Raw genomic sequence first — 23,155 nt, forward strand, 5'->3', positions numbered from 1 at the left:
CTCGATACTATCAACGGCACCTCCAACATTTGTGTCATCAGCAAACATACTAACCCCCCTCTCAACCTCCTCATCCAAGTCATTTATAAAAACTACAAAGAGCAGAGGCCCAAGAACAGAGCCCTGTGGGACACCATTCAGCACTGACCTCCAGGCAGAATACTTACCATCTACAACCACTCTCTGCCTCCTGTCAGCCAACCAATTCTAAATCCAGACAGCCAAATCACACTGTATCCCATACCTCCTGACTTTATGAATAAGCCTGCCGTGGGGAACCTTATCAAATGCCTTGCTGAAGTCCGTGTACACCACATCCACTGCTCGGCCCTTGTCAACCTGTCTCGTGACTTCCTCAAAGAACTCAATAAGATTTGTAAGGCATGACCTGCCCCTCACAAAGCCATGCTGACTCCCTTTAATCACGCTATGCTTTTCCAAATAGTCATAAATCCTATCCCTCAGAATTCTTTCCAAAACCTTGCTGACCACAGAGATAAGATTGACTGGTCTGTAATTTCCAGGGATTTCCCTATTCCCTTTCTTGAAAAGAGGAACAACATTTGCCTCCCTCCAATCTTCCGGTACAACTCCCGTAGAGAGTGAGGAAGCAAAGATCTTCGCCAGCGGCTTAGCAACCTCCTTTCTCGCTACCTGGCACAACCTAGGATAAATCTGGTCTGGCCCTGGGGACTTATCAATCAATCACTCCTCTAGAAGAACCATACATTTTGTGGAACATTAGCCTCTCAAGCACAATTTATCTGTGGCTTCACGGAGGATAAGTGGACAATGACTGTGTAAAAAAAGTTGTAAAAGTGCTAAATGTTTACAGTTAAATATTATGATCATCAGGGTTACTGTAAAAAAAGCCTAGGGATGACATAGAGTAAGGGGAATTGAAACAGTACTCTGGGTATAGAGTCGTAGAGATGCATGACATGGAAACAGACGCTTCGGTCTGACTTGTCCACGTCGATCAGATATCCTGAATTAATCCAGTCCCTTTTGGCCCATATCCCTCTAAACCCTTCCTATTAATATACCCATCCAGATGTCTTTTAAATGCTGTAAATGAATCAGCGCCCAGCTCTTCCTCTGGCAGCTCATTCCATACACGCACCAACCTCCCTGTGAAAAAGTTGTCCCTTAGGTCCCTGTTAAATCTTTCCCCTCTCACCATAAACCAATGCACTCTAGTTTAGACTCCCCTACCCTGGTGAAAAGACCTTGACTATTCACCCCATCCATGACCCTTATGATTTTATGAACTTCCACAAGATCACCCCTCAGTCTTCGACGCTCCAGGGAAAATAGCCCCATCCTATTCAGCCTCTCCCTGTAGCTCAAACGCTCCTATCCCAGCAACATCTTTCTGAACCCTTTCAAGTTTCGCAACATCTTTCCTACAGCTGGGAGACCAGACCTGAAATGACCACCTGCAAAAGAAGCTTTGCCAACATGGTATTGGATAACATGGAACTGAAATCTGGGGCCTAGGCGTCACAATCCTCCATTTGTAACTATGCCTGATACTACTCACTTGCCACAGTATAGATGTCACCTTCCTGCAGATAACCCCTTTGGCACTGATGCACATCTGAGATAAATTTGCAGTTTGCAAGACACTGAAACAATTGCAACAAATGCTTAGAGCTGGTGGAAGATTGAGTGCAAGATAGTCATTGTCCAAATGTCGGTTGCACTGTCTTCTGAGACCCTTACAATTTCTTGTTAATTTTTCCATGATGGTGGACTTTCCCACCAGCAACGTGCGCAGAATTACCCTGGTTACAACAATCCACTACACCTCTCAGGGGGCTGGTGCATATTTCAAGATGTGGACAGTTGAGCTCAGAAGGCCTGAAGTCATGTAAGACAGGATATTAGTCAGCTTGACACAGAAGTTATTCTGAAGAAAATAGATATGAATCTTGAAAGTGTCATATCCTGTTAAAGAGACAGATGAATACACACACACACACACACACACACACACACACACACACACACACACTGATCTGCCTATCAATAACTGTCAATTCCACATCCGAAATACTGCCCAGTTCTGACACTTTTTAGCCAATCTTCTGGCGAATCCTTAGTTTTGACTTTAAATAATTGACTACAAGACCAGGAAACACCAGGACTGGCTTGTCAAGAATGGCCACATCAAAACGGTCTCATCAACAAGAAGAGGAAAACTCTCCATGCCTGGGCACACAACATGGCCAGCGCGGGTGACACAGTGGTTCAGTGGTTAGTAATGTTGTACCACAGTGCTAGGGAAACCTGGGTCTGATACCAACCTCAGGCAACTGTCTGTGCAGAGTTTGCACATTCTGCCTGCTGCTCTGGTTTCCTCCCACAGTCCAAAGATGTGTGGGTTAGGGTAGATTGGCTGTTCTAAATTGTCCCATAGTGTCCAGGGAAGCACATGGGAAATGCAGGGTTATAGGGATTGGGCGGTTGGTGGGGGGGTGCAGTGGATGCTCTCTGGAAGATTGGTGTGGATTCAATGGCCTGCTTCCACACTGTAGAGATTCTGAGACAAAGAGGAGAACACATCAAACTGCAAAGGCAATGTTACAAAGGAAAAGTAGGGGTATCAAGAATGAATGATGGACTGAGAGAGCTAAGGAGATGCACCTACCTGCTGACAACACTTTGGGTTTCTTTGGGGCCACCAAGGCAATATACAATACAACAACCTCAGCCTCAGTCTGGTGCAGACTAAGAGTAGCATTCTTTCGAGAGACAGAGAAATCATGATGCACCAATGGAGAGAACACTTCAAAGAACTTCTCAACTTCGATATATTCATCGACGAGGACATGTTTGAGGAAATCGCACGGCTGCCCCATTGAAGATGATCATGGACTCCCACCTCGTGTGGCAAAAGTTGAAGCCACCGTTAGATACATGAAGAATGGAAAACCTGCAGCAGCATATGGGGATTCCAGTGGAGATCATTAAACTTGGAGGAGCAGAGTCCAGCCGTCATCTCCAACAGCTGTCCCTGAAAATTGGAGAAAAAGAAGAATCTTCACATTCTTCTAGAGGGAGGCAACATGGGCTATGGGAACTACCAAAGAATGTCCCTACTCTCCATTAGATCCTGTGCGTAGTGGGTAGTGTCCCTGCCTCAGAGCTAGATGCTTCAGATTCAGCTAGAGCAAGGTTCCTGCACCTGATTATCAAAAGAAGTGAATTTGTAATGCAGCCAAACTTGGTTGAATATCAACTTACAAATTCTTCCATACGCTAACAGCCAGTAATGTGTGTGGAAGAGATTCCTGGGCAACAGTTTTTGGAAAGAAATTAGAGCCTGTGCTGCCACTATCCATAAACCCAGGGTGAACCAGATATCAACAATTGATGACAGATTCATGACCATCATTAGATTTCGAATTCCAGATTTTTTTTTAAGTGAATTCAAATGCCAGCATCTGCCATGGCAGGATTTGAACCTGGGTCCCCAGGACATTACCTGGGGCTCTGGATCAACAGGCAGTGATCATACCACTATGCTGCCACCCGCACCAACACCCCCCCCCCACCCCCCACCCCCCAACACAACTTAGTGAGTGAAAGTGTATGTTACCACAGCAGCCTGAGCTCCTTGGTTGGCTGTCTCAATCAGCTGGTACAGATCAACCCTGTTTTGGTTGGAGTGGATTTGAACCTTGCTGACCCTCCCTGCTCAAAAAGATGAAAATGCATGGGAGTAGTTCTGAGAATGGTCACTGCACCCGAAACATTAAGTCTTTTTTATTGCCTTCACAGATGCTGCCAGACCTGCTGAGCTTTTCCAGCAACTTCTGTTTTTGTTCCTGAAAATGTGTGGCAAGTTGGCAGCTTGCTTCATGGTCCACTGAAAACTTCTGGACACAGCCATTCAAGCAACAACTACTCCTCCACTCAGCCATCCATTTCTAGTTTCATCTCAAACTAAATTTTATACCTGAGATAAATTTGATTATGACTGTTAATGCTACTTAATGGAGAGGAATTTTACCACTGGCATTTATCTGCAGTTCATGCGCAAGGACACCCAGATGCCCCCATACTCAAGCAATCTGTATTTTCTATCCAATTAGATAGCTAAGTTGCATGGAATCCCTACAGTGTGGGAACAGGCCATTTAGCCCAACAGGTCCACCCAAGCCCATCCCCCTAGTGCTTCATTTCCCACGTCTAACACACTTAATTTGCACACCCCTGAACACTACGGGCAATTTAGCACGGCCAATCCACCCAGCCTGCACATCTTTGGACTGTGGGAGGAAACCGGAGCACCCGGAGGAAACCCATGCAGGCATGGGGAGAATGTGTTAACTCCACACAGACCCCCAAGGCTGGGATCCAACCCAGGTCCATGGTGCTGTGAGGGAGCAGTGCTAACCACTGAGCCACCGTGCCTTTCTATTCTTCTGACCAAATTGAGAACCTTATACTTATATTCAACTCTGTCTGCCAAATTGTGCCCATTCATCTAGCCTATCCATTTTCCTGCATTGTTGAAAGAGGCATAGGGTGAGTACTGGCCATTTAGAATTTGAACATTCGTGACTTTTGGCACTGACCTTGGAACGTATATCCTGAAAATACCTACCCACATGCCTCAGACTGTCAAGGCCACTCATAATGCTGAACACCTCTCTCAAACCACCTCCTGAACATCCCTGCTCAATGGGAACAACTCCAGCCCCTCTCAATAACTGGAATACCTCATCACTAGGAATGCTGCTGATAAATCTTCCCCACATTTTGCCCAAGGCATTGTTATAGAATCCCTACAGTGTGGAAGGAGGCCATTCAGCCCACCGAGTCCACAACATCCCTCCAAACAGTATCCCACCCAGACCTATTCATTAAACCCCACATTTCCCACAGTTAAACCATCCAACCTACATGTCCTGGACACCATTACCCTTCCACTTAACCTGCACATCTTCGAACTTTAGGAGGAAACCCGCACACAGGGAGAATGTGCAAACTCCAGACAGACAGTCACCTGAGGTTGGAGTCAAACCTGGGTCCCTCATGCTGTGCAGCAGCCGTGCTAACCCCTCGGCCACCATGTTGCCCCTTCTGAAAGTCTAGTGGCCCGAACTGAATAAGGAATGGAGAGTCTAACCACCAACTCATACGGAAGGGGTTAATGTAACTTTTCTATTCATTTTTTGTGGGATGTGGGTGTTGCTGGCTGGGCCCAGGGTTTATTGCCTGTCCCTCGTAGGCCCCTTGAGAAGGTGGCGGTGAGCCGCTTTCTTGAATGCTGCTGTAGTTTGACCCACAATGCCATCGGGGAGGGAATTCCAGGATTTTGACCCAGCGACAGTGAAGGAACGGCGATATATTTCCGATTCAGGATGGTGAGTGACTTGGACGGTTCCTTCACTTCCTACACTCTCATTCTCTATTTACAAAACTCAGAAAGAGACCCCTTGTGCTTTTTCCCCCCCTAAAACTCAGTGGGCTGGTTAGTGACTCGAACAACGTGGGTTCAATTCCTGCATTAGCTGAGATTACCATGCGGCACCCTATTAGTCTACCTCTCTCCCCTTGCCTGAGGCGTGGTGACCCTCGGGTTAAACCACCACCAGTCGTCTCTCGGTCTAATGAGAGCAGCCTCCGGTCCTCTGGGACTGTGATGATATTACTAGGGGATATGAAAACATTGCCCCTTTACAGAAGACAGTATACCACTAAGTGATATCCATTTTGCCATTTATTGCAATACTGAGTCATAATATTCATAGGACATAGCATCAGATAGAAAACAAAATCAGAGGCCTCAGGGCTTGTGTGGTTTGACCTATCTGCAATCGGAAACTTTGTCACAAAGTTCGTGTCGAGCCTCACGTAATTGGTCAGATCACAAAGATCTGTGAAGACAGTTTACTGGACGTGTCGAGATCATCTTTATAAATACAGCAATGTCCGTAGTAAATAATAAATAAATAATAAATAAATAATTGTAAACTTTTTTTAAAAAAGTTGCAATTCACGGAAATAAAGTGAGCCATTCAGGGTAGTCACATCAGCAATAAAAAAAAAGGTCCGATCCTGTTTAAAGCCCTGAACTCCGTTAGGACTCCGGAGAAATCAGACGGAGGAGCCTTAGAAGCACATTTGCTTCCATAACCCAGTCCCAAGCTCTCTTCCAGCTCGCCAGATCCCCCAGGATGAAACACGGCTCGGTGTCAAGTCGAAGACTGGTGCTCTCCTGCTGCAGTTCCTGAAGTCCTTATCTTGTCTCACTTGCGTGAGTGACCAGTTGAAGTGTACACGGCAATGAGAGTCATCGGGTAGCCGCCCCAGGCGAGGCGGGACGGGGACGGCCGCAGAGGATTGGGACAAACCACGACGTGGCAGGAGAACCCTCCCGCGGGCTGCTGCCGGCTGCAGTTACCTTCGGCGCCCGGGAAGGCGGGAGGGAGAGCCCGGTCGTCCGCGGAGGAGAGATGGGGAGCCGCAGCAAAACCGAGCTGCTCCGCCACCTTCAGGTCCGGAGTCTCGTCTTCGGTGGCAGTGTAGACTTGGAGGAGGACGATGGAGAGGAAGAGCAGCAGCAGCCTCTTGGGGGCATCTTTTTTGGGAGGAACTGGTTTCCTAACCTGGAGAGAGAGAGAGAGAGGGGACAAACAGAATGCGTTAGATGAGAGATTGTCAAACCTGTTACGGCGTTGAGTTGCACCGAAAACCCACAGTATTCCCAATGGCATATTAGTGGTGCCGTGGGTACCTGGTGTGGCGGATAGAGGACGCGAGGAGCCCGTTTCTTCTGCACTCTCAGTTTACATTCACGCTCCGGGATCGGCTCGAAAGTAAAAACCAGCGCCGGGTCTTTTCGGCTGGGACCCCCGGGGAGTTTGCCAGCCTGGATTCCCGTGTGTGGTCTGACCAGACACATGATTATCCCGGCTTTTCCCAAATAACACGGAGGTTAGCGAAGGAACGAGGGTGTGAAATTTACAAAACGCAAAAACCAGAAGGTGGGGGGCGGGGGGGAAACCCCAAAAAGGTAAATTCTGATTTATAGTGGATGCTGACTAAAGGCACGCAACCCGCCGCCCTTTTATACTGTTTCTGACGCGTGGTCCCCGCCTCCTCCTGACTGTCAGCTTCCTTCCTCTTCGCTTCTGGGTGAATTTCAGTGACACAAGTCCTCCCCCTGAACTGACGCTCAGCCGCCTCTTAGCTGACTCAACTTTCGTGGGAAAAGGACAGGTAAACATCCGGAACATAGAACATAGAACATAGAACAGTACAGAACAGAACAGGCCCTTCAGCCCACAATGTTGTGCCGACCATTGATCCTCATGTATACACCCTCAAATTTCTGTGACCATATACATGTCCAGCAGTCTCTTAAATGTCCCCAATGACCTTGCTTCCACAACTGCTGCTGGCAACGCATTCCATGCTCTCACAAATCTCTGTGTAAAGAACCCGCCTCTGACATCCCCTCTATACTTTCCACCAACCAGCTTAAAACTATGACCCCTCGTGCTAGCCATTTCTGCCCTGGGAAATAGTCTCTGGCTATCAACTCTATCTATGCCTCTCATTATCTTGTATACCTCAATTAGGTCCCCTCTCCTCCTCCTTTTCTCCAATGAAACAAGTCCAAGCTCAGTCAACCTCTCTTCATAAGATAAGCCCTCCAGTCCAGGCAGCATCCTGGTAAACCTCCTCTGAACCCTCTCCAAAGCATCCACATCTTTCCTATCATAGGGCACCCAGAACTGGATGCAGTATTCCAAGTGCGGTCTAACCAAAGTTTTATAGAGCTGCAACAAGATCTCACGACTCTTAAACTCAATCCCCCTGTTAATGAAAGCCAAAACACCATATGCTTTCTTAACAACCCTGTCCACTTGGGTGGCCATTTTAAGGGATCTATGTATCTGCACACCAAGATCCCTCTGTTCCTCCACGCTGCCAAGAATCCTATCCTTAATCCTGTACTCAGCTTTCAAATTCGACCTTCCAAAATGCATCACCTCGCATTTATCCAGGTTGAACTCCATCTGCCACCTCTCAGCCCATCTCTGCATCCTGTCAATGTCCCGCTGCAGCCTACAACAGCCCTCTACACTGTCAACGACACGGAACACTGTGTCATATTGGGAGCACGCTTAATTCCAGGAACAGAAGCTTCCGTCCTTGCAAAATGTAAACAGTGGCATCACCTGGACGAATACCCATCAGTTTGCTTGTCAGTTCACACCCCTGTTTGGAGTGAGGGACAACCCACACAGCAGCGGGGGCAGGTAGGCAGTTATGTAGAATTGGAGGGTCATACAGCACAGAGTCTTTGGTCCAGCCAGTCCATGCCGAATATTTCCTCAAGTTAAACTAATTCCACCGAGCTGCGCTTGGCCTACATCCCTTCAAACATTTCTTACATACTGTGCTTATGTAAAAAGTTTTTAAACCGTTGCAAGTGTACCCGCATGCGCTATTTCCTCCGGATTTATACCCCTTGTATAAAAAATAATTGCCCCCATGGCTTTGTTAAATCTTCCTCCTTTCACCTTAAAAATGTGTCCCCTAGTCTTGAGATCCTCTACCGTGGGTAAAAGACACCAGCCTTTCACCTTATCTGTACCCCTCATGATTTTATAAACCTCTGCAAGGTCATCTCTCATTCTCCAATATTCTGGTAAATCTTTCCTGAACCCTTTCCAGCTTAGTGAGACCAGAACGAGACACTGTGCCCCAGAAGAGACCTCACCAATGCCCTGTACAACCTCAACATGATGTCCCAATTCCTATACTCAAAGGTCTGAGCAATAAAGGCAAGTGTGCTTCTTAAACACCCTCTCGACATGTCACACAAACTTCAAATAATCTTCTACCTGAACCCTGACGTCTCTGTTTGGCAACACTGCTCAAGGCCCTACATTTAATTGTGTAAGTTCTGCCCTTGTTTGTTTTATCAAAATTCAATACAATGCATTTATTCAAATACAACTGTGTCTGCCGCTCCTCAACCTATTGACCCAATTGATCAAGATCTCTTTGTAATATTAGAAACCTTTGTCACTGTCCACTATACCACCACTTTAGGTGTCATCTGCAAACTTACTAACCACACTTCCTATATGCTTTTTAAGTCATTTACATGATTGGTGAAAAGCAGCGGACTTGGCACTGATCCCATTGTGGAATATCACTGGTAACAGGCCTCCAGAACCAAAAAACAACCCTCTATCACAGAGATAACAAGGTGTACAGCTGGACCCTTCTAGGCCCGAAACGTCAGCCTTCCTGCTCCTCTGATGCTGCTTGGCCTGCTATGTTCATCCAACGGTACATCTTGTTGTCTCAGATTCTGCAGCATCTGCAGTTCCTACTTCCTCTATCACCAGTCTTTGTCTCCTGCTGTTAAGCCAATTCTTCATCCAACTGGCAAGTTTGGCCTGATCTAACTTTACTAATTAATCTACCACACGGAACCTTGCCAAAGGCTTTTCTAAAGTTTAAATAAGCAAAATCTACCACTCTGCCCTCATTAATCTTCTTGGTTCTTCCTTGAAAACCCAATACGATTTATGAGACATGATTCCCACACCCACCCAACCCTCACACTTTGCACAAAACCATGCTTTCTATCCCTAATCATTCCTTGCCTCTCCAAATGCATATGAATCCTACCTTTCAGACAACAACTTACCCACCACCAAACTCTCACAGGTCTATAGTTCCCTTCTTAAACAAAGGCACGACATTAGCCACTATCCAGTTCTGGTACCTCACTCATAGTGACTGATGATGTCAATATTTGTGAGGGGCCCTGCAATTTCCTCTCTAAATTCCCACCACATCCCAGAATACACTAAACCAGGTCCCAGAGATTTATATCATTGAAGACCTCCAGCACATCCTCTTCTGTAATGTGAACTAATTTTCAAAACATCAGTGCTTATTTCCCGAGTTCTCTGGCCTGCATTTCTTTCTCAACAGTAAAAACTGACGCAAAATATTCATTTAATATCTCTCCCAACTTTTAAGGTTTAACACAAAGACAACCTATTGATCTTTAAGGGGCCCTGTTTCCTCACTAGTTGCTGTCTTGCTCTTAATGTACTTGTGGAATCTCTTTGGATTATCCTTAACCTAATCTGCTGAGGCTATCTCATAGCTTCTCTTTGTCTTCCTTAAAAATGCACCTACACTCTTAAGACAGCTCAAGAAGTTCATGTCTAATATATGATTCTCTTTTATTCTTCACTAGAACTTCAGAGTCACAGAGATACAGAGCACAGAAACAGGTCCTGCAGTCCAACCCAGCCATGCCGACCAGCTGTCCTACATAAATCTAGTCCCATTTGCCAGCATTTGGCCCGTATCTCTCTAAAACCTCCTGGTTCACATACCCATCCAGATGCCTTTTAAATATTGTACCAGCCTCCACCACTTCCTCTGGCAGCTCATTGCACACATGCACCACCCTCTGTGTGAAAAAGTTGCCCCTTCGGTCCCTTTTAAATCTTTCCTCTCTAACCTTATGCCCACTAGTTTTGGATTCTCCTACCGTGGGAAAAGATCTGGCTATTCACCCTATCCATGCCCCTCATGATTTTATAAACCTCTATAAGGTCACCCCTCAGCCTCCGATGCTCCAGGGAAAATAGCCCAAGGCTATTCACCCTCTCCCTGTAGCTCAAACCCTCCTACCCTAGCTCCTTATAAATCTTTTCTGGACCCATTTTAGTTTCACAACATCCTTCCCATAGGAGTGAAAAAGGAATTGCACACAATATTCCAAAAGTGCCCGAACCAACATCCTATACAGCCACAACATGACCTCCCAACTCCTAGATTCAGCGCACCGACCAATAAGGGCAAGCATGCCAAACGCCTTCTTCATTGTCATATCTACCTGCGACTCCACTTTGAAGGAATTATGAACTGGCACCCCAAGATCTCTTCGTTCATCAACAAGGACATCCCCAGGACCTTACCGTTAAGTGTATAAGTCCTACCCTGATTTGCCTTTCCAAAGGTAGCACCTCACATTTATCTAAATTAAACTCCCTCTGCCACACCTTGGCTCATTGGCCCATCATTGCTGTCCACTACACCTCCACTTTTGGTATCATCTGCAAACTCACTAATCATATCTATGTTCATATATAAATCATTTATATAAATGTCAAAAAGCAGTGGAACCAGCACCAATCCTTGTGGCACATCACTGGTCACCAGCCTCCAGCCTGAAAAGCAACTCTCCATTACCACCCTCTGTCTTTTACATTCCAGCCAGTTATGTATCCAAATAGTTAGTTCTCCCTGTATTCCATGTGATCTAACCTTGCTAACCAGCCTACTGTGAGGAACCTTGTTGAAGGCTTTATTGAAGTCCATATAGATCATGTCCACCGCTCTGCCCTCATCAATGGTCTTCATTACTTCATCAAAAAAACTCAATCAAGTTAGTGAGATATGATCTCCCAAACACAAAGCCATGCTGACTGTCCCTAATCACTCCTTGCCCTTTCCAAATACATATAAATCCTTTCACTTTATCCATCTTCTATTTTTTCTTACACTTTTACTTCCCTTTACTAGCTTTTCTTCCCCTGAATCTGAGCTTATGCTCAAGTTCCCATCAGCCCATTAATCTAGTTTTCAACGTGTCCAACAGCAGTAGCAAATCAGCCTGTGCAAATATTAATTCCAGTCCTGCTAAGGAGAAACCCTCCCATCTGCCTCAAAACTGGTCCCATTACCTCAGAATTATGATGCGCTCCTTCCATCAGTTCTCTAGCCCTGTGGAGATAAAGGTGGAAGGGTGATAGAAATGGTTCGAGGGAATGAGAGAGATTTGGAGGCAGAGTAAAAGGGTGGGAGGAGCAAAAGAGAATGGGAGGGGAACGGGGTGGGAAAGAAAAAGAGACTGTGTAGCAATGGGATGGAGGTGGGAGAATGGTAAAAAAGGAAACGGTGAGTGGTATAGGAAGGACAGAGAAAGAGTATGGGAGGGAAGGAGAACACGAGAGAGCCAGAGCAAGTTTGTGAGCAAATGGCAGACAGAATGTGTGTTCAGGTGAGAGAAAAAGTATGCAGGTGAACGAGAAAGGGAGAGAATGTTTACTGAAGTGGGGAGGGGGGAAGAGAGGGAGAGAGAGAGAGTGAGAGAGAGGGAGAGAGAGAGAGAGAGAGAGAAAATGCATAAACACCACGACTGAGAGCGAATAGACATGCGCCCAGTCGTTCTCTCTCCCCAGAAGTCTATTCACAAAGCAGGCTGGGAGAGGAGGAAAACCTAGGCTGAAAGACAGCCCATTTCTAATCTTCACATTTCTATAAACTCTCCTGAGGCTAGCTTTATGTCACCAGGGAGTAATTACCAGGTCAATGTTACATCCAAATCCTGAACTACTCTCTAGTGCTTTTGCCATTCCCGGTGATTAGAACTGGGGATGGAGAGTCTAGTTTGTATATTTCTAACTGTACTTTTTAACTGAAAATGCAAAAATTATGTTAGTCATGCCATTTGACACTTTTATTAGCCATTTTTATTAATGACTTGCTCAATTATGCTAGCAGTTTATTGCTTAGATTTTTCTACTCTTCTGAAAGTCTTGTTTACAGTTATGCCAGACCTTAACTTTCTGAAATTTGTTTGCCACCCACCGCCCAAAGAGAGAAAAATTGAAGTGTGGCCCCCTCCATCACCATGTGGAAAAGGTTAGACAACACTGCTCCACACTATCCACTTGCTCTCATCTTTAAAGTATTAGTATTGTTGGTCCTGATAGTGCAGCTGTCTCTTTGTCCCTCAGGATGCCCACCACTGATGTCAGGCTCACCGGTCTATAGTTTCCTGGCTTTTCCTTAACACCTTTCTTAAATATTGGCACCACATTAGCCAACCTCCAGTCTCCTTGGCTATCAATGATTCTAATATCTTAGCAATGGGCCTAGCAATCACTTCCCTAGCTTCCTGCAGAATTCTAGGGTACACCTGATCAGGTACCAGGGATTTATCCAACTTTATGCATTTTAAGAAGTCCAGCACCTTCTCCCCTGAATTACGGACACTTTTCAGGAGGTCACTATTTATTTTCCCATATTGTCTATCATCCATATCCTACTCCACAGTAAACACTGATGCAAAATACTCATTTAGTATCTCCCCCATCCCCTGCAGTTCATCACACAGGGGGCCTTGTGCATCTTTAAGGGGGCCCCTATGTGTGTACTTTACACATGCTTCCTTTTTATTTCTTATTAACCTCAATTCTTTATTTACCCATTGTTCTCTAATCGTCCCAGCCTTATCTTTTTACTCTAACAGGAACAGACTAACACTGAATTCTGATTATCTACTTTTGAAAGCCTCACACTTATCAGACATCTCTTTACCTGCAGGCTACTCCAATCAATTGTTAAAAGTTCTTGTCTCATTCTATTAAATTTGCCTTATTCCAATTAAAAACTAACTTTTATGGAAGGCTTATCTTTTTCCACAACTATTTAAAAACTAGACCTCTTCAGTCACTGTCCTGCATTATTACCCAAGAGAGGTCAGGTTTTGCTCCTTCTGTAATAGGAATATTTGCATAGTGATAAAGAAAAAATTTTTGAACATATTTAACAAATTCTTCACCATCCATAACTTTAACAGTATGGTAGACCCAGTCAATGTTAGGAAAATTAAAATCACCTACTATTACATCCTTATTATTCTTACATCCATCTGAGATCTCTCTATATATTTATTTTTAAATTTCCCTCCGACTACTGGGGGAGCCTGTAGCACAATCCCATCAAGGTGATCATTTCCTGTTTACTTCTAATTTCAAATCATTCATTTTCACTAGACGATTTTTCAGAAATATCCTTCCTATAGAATCTGAAACCATTGAGCTGCCAGTCCTTTCCATCCTTCAGCCAGGTTTCTGTAATAGCTATAACATCCCAGTCTCCTGTTTCCAAATATGCCCTGAGTTTATCAGCCTACCTGTAAGCCCCCTTTGCATGAAAATAAATGCAGTTTAATTCTTCAGAGTAATTTGTTCTCTGACTTACTCTTAAAGTCATCGAGTCATAGAGCAATACAGCATGGAAACAGGCCCTTCAGCCCAAACTATTCCATGCTGACTAACCACTCAGCTAGTTCCAACTGCCCATATTTGGTCCGTATTCCTAAAAACCCTTCCCATCTATATATCTATCTAAATGTTTTTTAAATGTTGCTATTGTACCTGATCCAACCACTTTCTCTGGCAGCCCATTTTACAAACCCACCATTCTCTGCATAAAGAAGTGCCCCTCAGGTCCTTCTTAAATCTAACCCCTCTCACCTTAAACCTATGCCCTCGAATTTTCAATTCCCCATCCTTGGGAAAAAGACTATATACATGCATCCTATCTATACCCCTCATGATTGTATACACCTCAGTAAGGTCACCCCTCAGTCTCCTCCATTCCAAGGAATAAAGTCGTCTATTGGCCAATTTCTCCCTATAACCCAGGACTACTCATCCACTAGACTACCTGCAACATCCTCGTAAACTTTCTTTGCACACTTTCCAGTTTAACTGTGTCTTTCTTAGAACAACGTTAATGGGCGGTGGTTAGATTATCTCCTATTAGAGATGTCACGATTGTCTGGAATTTGTATTACTTGCCAATTGTCAGCTCAAGCCTGGATTTGGCCATTTGAACATGGACTGCTTCAGTATCTGAGGAGTCACGAATGGTGCTGAACATCGTGCAATCATCGGCGAACATCCCCACTTCTGACCTTCAGATGGTGGGACTTTCATTGATTAAACAGCTGAAGATGGTTGGACCTAGGACACTATCCTAAGGAACTCCTGCAGAGATGTCCTGAGTGGGGATGACTGACCCCCAACAACCACGACCTGCTGTTTTCCTATCTGCCAGGTATGACTCCAACCAGCGGAGAGTTTGTCCCCCAATTCTTATTAATTCCAGTTTTGCTAGGGCTACTTAATACCACCCTCTGTTGAATATATCCTGGATGTCAAGGGCTGTCACTCTCACCTCACCTCTGGAATCCATGTTTGAATCAAGGCTGTAATGAGGTCAGGAGCTGAGTGTCCCTGGCAGAACCCATAGTGGGCATCGCTGAGCAGGTGCTGTTTGATAATGCTGTTGGTGACACCTTCCATCACTTCACTGATGACCGAGAGTAGACTGATGGAGCTGGAATTGGCCGGGTTAGACTCATCACAGTTTGTGTATACAGGACTTACCTGGGCAATGTTCCACATTGTCAGGTAAATGCTGGTGCTGTAACTGTATTGGAATAGGCTGGCTAAGGAAGCAGTATGACTGGGTTCTTTGAATGAGTAGCATATGCTGTGGGTACAAGAGAGCATGTAGGCATACCATATTTGGATTTCAAAAGATATTTGATAAGGTGTGACACCAAATGTTATTGCAGGAAATGAGACCTCATTGTGTAGGGAGGAGCATACCAGTATAGCTAGATGATGTGTCGGCGGATAAGAAACAGAGGGTATGCACCTACGGGTCTTTGTTTGAGTGGCAGGATGTGGTGAGTACAGTCCTAAAGAGGCCTGAACTCAGGTCTCAATTTTCTATTTACAATTGGTTTCAATGAGTTAAATGAAGGGACTGAAGGTATGGTAGATAAATTTACAATTTAAACAAAGACAGAATGGTGTGAAGAGGACATAATCGAATTGCAGGCAGACAAAATATTGAGTGAGGGGGCACAAATCTGGAAAAATGTGGAGTTCCTCACTTTGGAAGGACAGAGTACAGAGTTTCATTCAATAAAAAGCAGTCAACCACTTAAATGGAGAATGGCTGCAGAATTCCAACGTGCAGAGGAATTTAGGTTTTATAGTGCATGAGTCACAATAAGTCAGTATGCAGGCACACTACATAATCGAGAAGGCTATCCTTTATTATGAGAGGAATTTAACATAAAAGAAAGGACGTAAAAACAAAAATCACTGTAAAACTACAGGAGAAGATGATGATCTTTGGTTTTTGATTAACTATGTCAAGGTGTCATACACCACAGAAACAGACCCTTGGTCCAACCCATCTATGCTGAATGTAATCCAAAACTAAACTAGCCCCAGTTGCCTGCTCCTGCCCCATATCCCTCCAAACCTTTCCTATTCATGTATCTATCTGAGATGTTATTAGGATAACATCCCATTGATTTCTATACTTCTATAAATTAATGTCCTTTATCTGACACATAGGTATGCAGGCACTGCCTTAAAACTTCCTGCCCAGCTAGGAATTAGGTGTAAGGCTTTGTAACTCATCTTCCTTCACATCGGTATGCAGACACTGCCTTAAGCTTCCTGACTGAATAGAATTAGAGTTAAACTGTCTCAAATAAGGATAAGTGAGCAACATTTGTAAAGGTGTGAGACTTCTGAAGTATGTAACTTCTGTCTCTGACAAAGCGGCCAGTGCACTGATTTTGTTCTAGCCAGACAAATCAGCAACTTGAAATTACATTCTGTCACATTAACAACTTGAAATTGTTTCCTGCCATTAGCAGTCATTTCACAAACAATCGATACTATATCCTGGTCTTTCATGTTCTTGATGTAATAATTGTTTTGTATCCTGTCTTTATCTGTTGTAATAATTGTTTCATGTATCATGTCATTGTGAAATGTGAAATTGTTTTATGTATTATGCACTTACTAAAGTATAAAAAGCGGGGACTGTCCGCTGCTCAGGGAGAATTACTTATGAGACTCCACTCTGTGCCGGGTTAAGTAGTGATTCTCCACAGCTTGTACTTGCTTTGTAATAAAAAGGATTTGTGTTTTTCTAAACAGGTCAGTGTCTTGTTTTTGCATCAAGTCCATGAGGGTCTCTGAAAACGAACCTGACATATTCAAACGTCTTTTAAAAGTTGTAAGTTTACCCACATCCACCACTTCCTCAGGAAGTTCCGTTCCAAACACGGACCACCCTGTGTGTAAAAAATTGCCCTTCATGTATTTTAAGTGCTTGATTTTTAAGACTTGTGAAATTTCTAAATCTTAATCTGTTTTGTTTTTGAAAATCTATAATAGTGAATACGGTGAAGGCATTTTGCTCTTATGTTTGTTCTGCAATCTGTATCTTGACTGACGTTTAATATTAAGGATTGGTATTAAGTTATCCCAGAGCAGTAAGACTGTGCCAACACTGCATTTTTGGGCAAAGTGTGACGTGTTTGGCTTTAGGTAATTTCACGGTCTGTGGATTGTTAAAGGGGCTGAAATGGCGTGCTCCTCCGGTCAGTTGTGGGAGAATTTCCATGTTACTGATGATTACGTGTGTGCTTGGGTTCGAATCCCACCGGATCGCATGGATTGGATGGAATGGCAGTGAGAGGCAATGAGAAGGTCACACCAGCAGGGGAGTGTGATGGATGACAGTTTCACAAAGGTGGAGACACCACTGATACAGGCAGGTAAGTGGTTGACCGCGAGGAATGATAGGAGCGGTAGCCAGTTATAGCAGAAGTCTCCAGTGGCTATCCCCATTTCAAACAGGTATGGTGTTTTAGGGGATGGTGGGGGTGTCCTCTTGGGGGAGTTTAGTACCGATAGCCAGGTTTCTGGTACTGAGACTGGCTGTACTGTAATGAGGGTATACCAGGTTCCAAGCAATCGATTGCACAGGGGGCTCTGTAACCTGGGGAACAGGCTGCAGCCGACAATGAGGCATCTGGACGGTGTGCTGCCTCCCTGATGCCAGAAAGAAAAAGTACCAAATGATCTTTACCTCTGTTGGCATATCTCAATTTCACTAATGTAACACTGACCTCTAATGGTAGTTTACTTGTGCTACAATCTGCATTCTGTGTGACTGCAACCAAAGAACTAATAGTGCCTCACTGCATCGCTGACCAGAAATTCAGCTGCTCCACAGCCGCTATACATCAGGCTGGGGCACCGTTAAGGCGAAAGTGGAACCACCATGCAGACCAGGGATAAATTCCAGCCTGGCGTTCCACGGTCCAATCTGAATGTACTACAGCCAAGTTTGCAGATGGTTAAAAAAAAATCAGAGAAGCCGAGCGCTGACGATCATAAGTAGTCTGCAGAGGAAACAGACTGGTTAAGAGAGTGGGGTGAAAACTGGGCAGATGGAATATACTGGGGTTAGGTTAAATACTTTGGTAGGAGGAATAGAAGACCTTAATTTTTTTTTAAATGGAGAAAGATTGCAGAACACTAGAGAGGGAATCACAAAAAGCTAACATACAAGTTCAGCAGGTATTAGGCGAGACACCTGGATTGTTTTTCCAAACAGAATGGAGTATCAAAGCTGGGAGGTTTTGCTAAAGCTAGACAAGGGACGAGTAAGAAAACAGCTGAATGCTATAAAGTTTGGTCCTCTTATTTAAGAAAAGTATACTTCATTCAGGCATTCCAAAGATTGTTCACTAGAAAGGGATTTTCTTAAGAGACGAAGTTGGGTAGGTTAGGCCTGTACTCATTGGAGTTTAGAAGAATCAAAAACAAACCAGATGCAAGATTCTTAAAGGACTTGATTTCTTGGAGCAAATATGGAAATGCTACTTTCCCCCACTATGGGACAGTCTTGGACAAAAATGGGTGTAATCTCAGAATAAGGGGGTGTGCATTTAAGACTGAGATAAGGAGGAATTTCTCCTCTGAGGGTTGGAATCTGTGGAATCCTTTACTGTAGACAGCTGTTGAAGCCAGTCATTAAACGAATTCAAGGTTCAGATAGATTTTTAATTAGTAAAGGAATCAATGGTTATGGGGAAAGGCAGGATAATGGGTTTCAGGATTATCAGATCAGCCATGATCCCATTGAATGATAGAGCAGACTCAATGAGCTGAAGGGCCTACTTTTGCTCCAATGTTTAAGGTCTTATGGACTGCAACCCCCAATCCAAATCGGGACTGAACATGTGTAAATATCCAGAGTGATCCTGATAATCAGTCTTGGCTGGTGATGCCTCCAAAAGTTCAAGATCCCAGTCAACAACACATACAACAGAATGAATGAACAGGATGAAGCTGTTCGGCCCCTACTACTGAACCTTGGAGAATGGATTCAGATAACAGCAGAAAGTACTTTCTGAATGGGCGAAAAACTACAATCTGCAGAAGATCAAAGGAATTTAGGGGCTCCCACACACAGACCATTAAAATCTGAAGAGGTTCAAAAAAACTCAAAGGACCAAAGGACACCATCCTTCATGACAGGAGGACTACAGCAAGGGGCGGGGGTGCAGGTAGAGATCAGACTTCAGCCTTACAAAACCTTGCTTATGGCATGCCGAGGCACAACATTTTAGGATGTATGTAAATTGGTGCAAATTTATGGGAACAATATTTGGACTTAAGGATTGAAGCAAATCATGAGTACACAGAGTACAACTGTGTGGACTGGAATTTAAGACGATGGCGTATCTGAAAGTTTTTAAAGGTAAGAAGTGAGATCGTTGAGTAGCTGGTCAAAAACTACGTCTACTGGTTTGAATCATAGAATCCCTACAGTGTGCAAACAGGCCCTTTGGCCCAACAAGTCTACACTGACCCTTGGAGCATCTCACCCCAGACCCATCCCCCTGTAACCCACCTAATCTACAGACCCATGAACACTACAGGCAATTTAGCTTAGCCAATCCACCTAACCTGCTCATCTTTGGACTGAGAGAGGAAGCCGGAGCACCTGGAGGAAACCCACGCTGACACGGGGAGAATGTGCAAACTCCGCACAGACAGTCACCCGAGGGTGGAATTGAACCCGGGTGCCTGGTGCTGTGAGGCAGCAGGGCTAACCACTGGGCTACCGTGCCACCCATTGGAAACTTGGAAGTTTAAGACAACAGGGCATGAAACTAAGGATGATGCAGAGAGCACTTCAGGGGTGAAGTTAGGGATAAACAAGTGCTGGTAAAAGGCAGAGATAGTAGGAACTGCCGATACTGGGGAATCAGAGATAACACGGCGTAGAGCTAGATGAACACAGCAGGCCAAGCAGCAGAGCAGGAAAGGCAGTTGGGATTTTGGTGCTGGGCCAATTGCTATTTCTGAAATGGGAATTGACAGATTTCTGTTGAACAGAGCTATTAAGAGACGAGGGGGAGAAAAGGCTGGTCAATGGAGTTAGTCAAATCTTATTGAGCAGTAGACCAGGCACAAAGGGTTAATCACCCTCTTCCAGTTCCTATCGTCCTACAACGTCATGATCAAAACCCAGCTCCTGCCTCTCTCCAAAGTCCGCTGTGGAAAAAGAGGCTCCCTATATTCCTCCTCTCTTTCAAGATCCAGAGAGGGTCAGTCAAATTGTGCCTTATTCCAAATGGATATGAACACAGTTTCTGTGATGTGCATATTCCTTGTTTCTCAGCAATTACAGAGCGAGAGAGAGGGCGCGCGCGAGAAAATCACAACATCTTACCCACCGCTGCTAGGAAATAAGTGCCAGAAGCGAGGCAGACAAGATGTTTTATTTCACTTTGTCAGGGCAGCTGGACAATTATGTTAAACGCTGTCAGTAACACTGAGTGTTTCTAAATGTCTACACTGAAGGATCAGGCAACAGGGCAATTCTACATAATATGTACACAACATATTACAAAAGAAACATTATTTGGAGTTATCTTAACACAGTAATTGATTGTTTTGACCTTTTTTCTTTTCACCAAGTGATTGTTTCAAAGAGCTGAGGTGAACTTCACAGGATTGTGTTAACATGTCCTGACACATGATGATAATCCTCCAAATGAATGGGGTAAACTGGTTAAAATTTAGATCTTGTCAGAGACACGAACATTCTAAGTTAAGGCACTGCCACTCAAACCACAAAAAAATGAAAACATTTTTTGTTTTGTCTGTGCCCTCCCCATCAAATTCTTCACCAAAATATGACATTGCTAGCAGCTTGCAGTTTCTCCAGCCATGAAAACAGCTGCCTCCCTGACTTATGTCAGACTGATTCCAGTTATGAAATGCCGAAATGTTTTGGCATCACTGCAGCTCACCAAGATTGACACAGACGATAAAATGCACAATTTAGAACAGTAGGACCTTTTGGAAGAGGTACATGATTCAGGAAAATGACGCACAGTGACAAAGACCTACAGGATGACTGTCCCATTTGTGTCCTGATTCCTTCTATATGGAGATTTACCAACAGAACAACATTGAGCAGGAGAATGAAGGTAATTGACAAAGACATGCAGACTAACAATGACACGGAGGTGAATATACAATGCAACATTGGAACACCATTCATCCCCGTCCCAAGCCCGAACCCTAACCCTGTCGGACCTCACTTGTTTCGGGGAGTGTGCCAGATCACTTCCATCCATTCTCGCCTGCTCCTCCATATTAGGACATTCGGCTGGGTTTCATGGATCCCTGCACACAGGACGGGAAGTAGCAAGACGTGGAAGGAAAGAGAATTTAAGAAATTAAACCATCGCTACTTTCATCCCCAAAACTCTCAATTGCAAGCTGCTGTTGGACAGTCAAATTCACAGAACATAAGTTACTACCCCATAGGGATAGGGAAAATAGACAGTGTCTGAGTCACTGTCCCACCCAGTCCCCAACTCACTGTCCCACTCAGTCCCAGCGGGGAGAAAAGGACAGTGTCCGACCCACCCACCCTTGTTACTCACCTGGACAATGCTGACTCCGGTCAGTTTCTCAATGGTGTCCGGGAGCTTGGTCATGATGTCGAGCACCTCACCGCTGAGTTTGGCTGCTCCCAGCTCCCCGTTGCCACTGCTGACCATAGTGATCTTCTTCACTTTGGAGAAGGGCTGGCTGATCTCAGCTGCAACCTGGATCAAACAACGGCAAGTAATGAGTGCAATATCTTCAGCTGCCTGTCCTTGGCCCACACACAAAAAAAATTCCTCCATCCATGAGGATTTGGTACAGGGACTGTAAGAGCGGGGATGAAAATATCACACCAGGGTTTTGTGACCACCCAGTGAAGGCTTGCTTTCACTACAATTACTTTTGTAACCAACTGAAGCTTCTACTGTCGGATGTGGATTAATAATGCAGTGACATAACAACATCACATCCTCCCCCAGTCCATTCCTTTCGTGACATTCCTCATTCTTGGATGAGGGGTGACCTCACAGAGGTTGATAAAAGTGTGAGAGGTATGGGTAGTCAAGTTCTTTTCCCCAGGTTAGGGAAGTCCAAACCTGGACAGCATAGGTTTAAGGTGAGAGGGGTAAGAAATAAAAAGGACCTGACGGGCATCTTTTTCACGCAGAGGGTGGTGCGTGTGTGGAATGCGCTGCCAGAGAAAGTGGAGGAATCTGGCATAATTACAAAAACATTTAAAAGGCATCTGCATGGTTACATGAACAGGAAATGTTTAAGAGCAATATGGGCCAAATGCTGGCAAACGGGACTGGTTTAATTTAGGCTCTGGTCGGGATAGACAAATTGGGCCAAAGGGGTCTGTATCCCTGCTGAGCAACTCAATGACTCATTCCCAGGAAACATTTCAGTATCCATCCAACGACAGATAGATAATTACACTGTGGTGTTATTGCTAGACTAATATTCCAGGGTTTCAGCTTTGAAAAATGTACTGCAGCACATGGTGCATTTGAATTTTTCAATAAACGAAACTGATGATCAAACTAATAAATACTCATATGGACCAAATGGAACTATGGGGAGGTGACGGCCTTGTGGTATTACCACTGAACTGGTAATCCAGAGACGCAGGTAACATTCTGGGGACCCAGGTCTGAATCCTGCCACAACAGATGGTAGAATTTGAATTCAATAAAATTAAGAATTAAGTAATGACCACGAATCCATTGTCAATTGCTGTAAAAACCCACCTGGCTCACTAATGTCCTTTAGGGGAGCAAACAGCCATCCTTACCTGGTCTGGTCTAGTCTACATGTGACTCCAAACCCACAGCAACGTGGGTTGACACTAAACTGCCCTCTGGGCAATTAGGGATGGGCGATAAATGCTGCCTAGTCAGCGATGCCTTCATCTTGTGAATTAATAAAGAATTGATTTAGGATATCTGGTCGGCATGGACAAGTCAGATTGAAGGATCTATTTCCATGCTGTATAGCTCTGACTCTATGGTTCCTTAACATCTTTGTTCACAGGAGAAGACCTGGCCCATACACGATCCACAGTA

At 44.6% G+C, this 23,155-nt stretch overlaps 1 protein-coding gene across 1 annotated transcript in view; it reads right to left on the reverse strand.

The window, feature by feature from the left end:
• Nucleotides 1-20,451: 20,451 nt before the first annotated feature.
• LOC125446620 (flotillin-1-like) overlaps nucleotides 20,452-23,155 on the reverse strand; it is a 37,131-nt gene continuing 34,427 nt past the window's right edge. The window contains exons 12-13 of the mRNA XM_048520326.2: nucleotides 21,647-21,811; nucleotides 20,452-21,383 (exon numbers count right to left, since the gene is read on the reverse strand). Coding sequence (XP_048376283.1) covers nucleotides 21,354-21,383; nucleotides 21,647-21,811 — 195 coding nt within the window. The 3' untranslated portion in view covers nucleotides 20,452-21,353. The remainder of the gene's footprint in view (nucleotides 21,384-21,646; nucleotides 21,812-23,155) is intronic.

The sequence above is a fragment of the Stegostoma tigrinum genome, chromosome 34 (assembly GCF_030684315.1).
Source record: "Stegostoma tigrinum isolate sSteTig4 chromosome 34, sSteTig4.hap1, whole genome shotgun sequence".
NCBI lineage: Eukaryota > Metazoa > Chordata > Chondrichthyes > Orectolobiformes > Stegostomatidae > Stegostoma > Stegostoma tigrinum.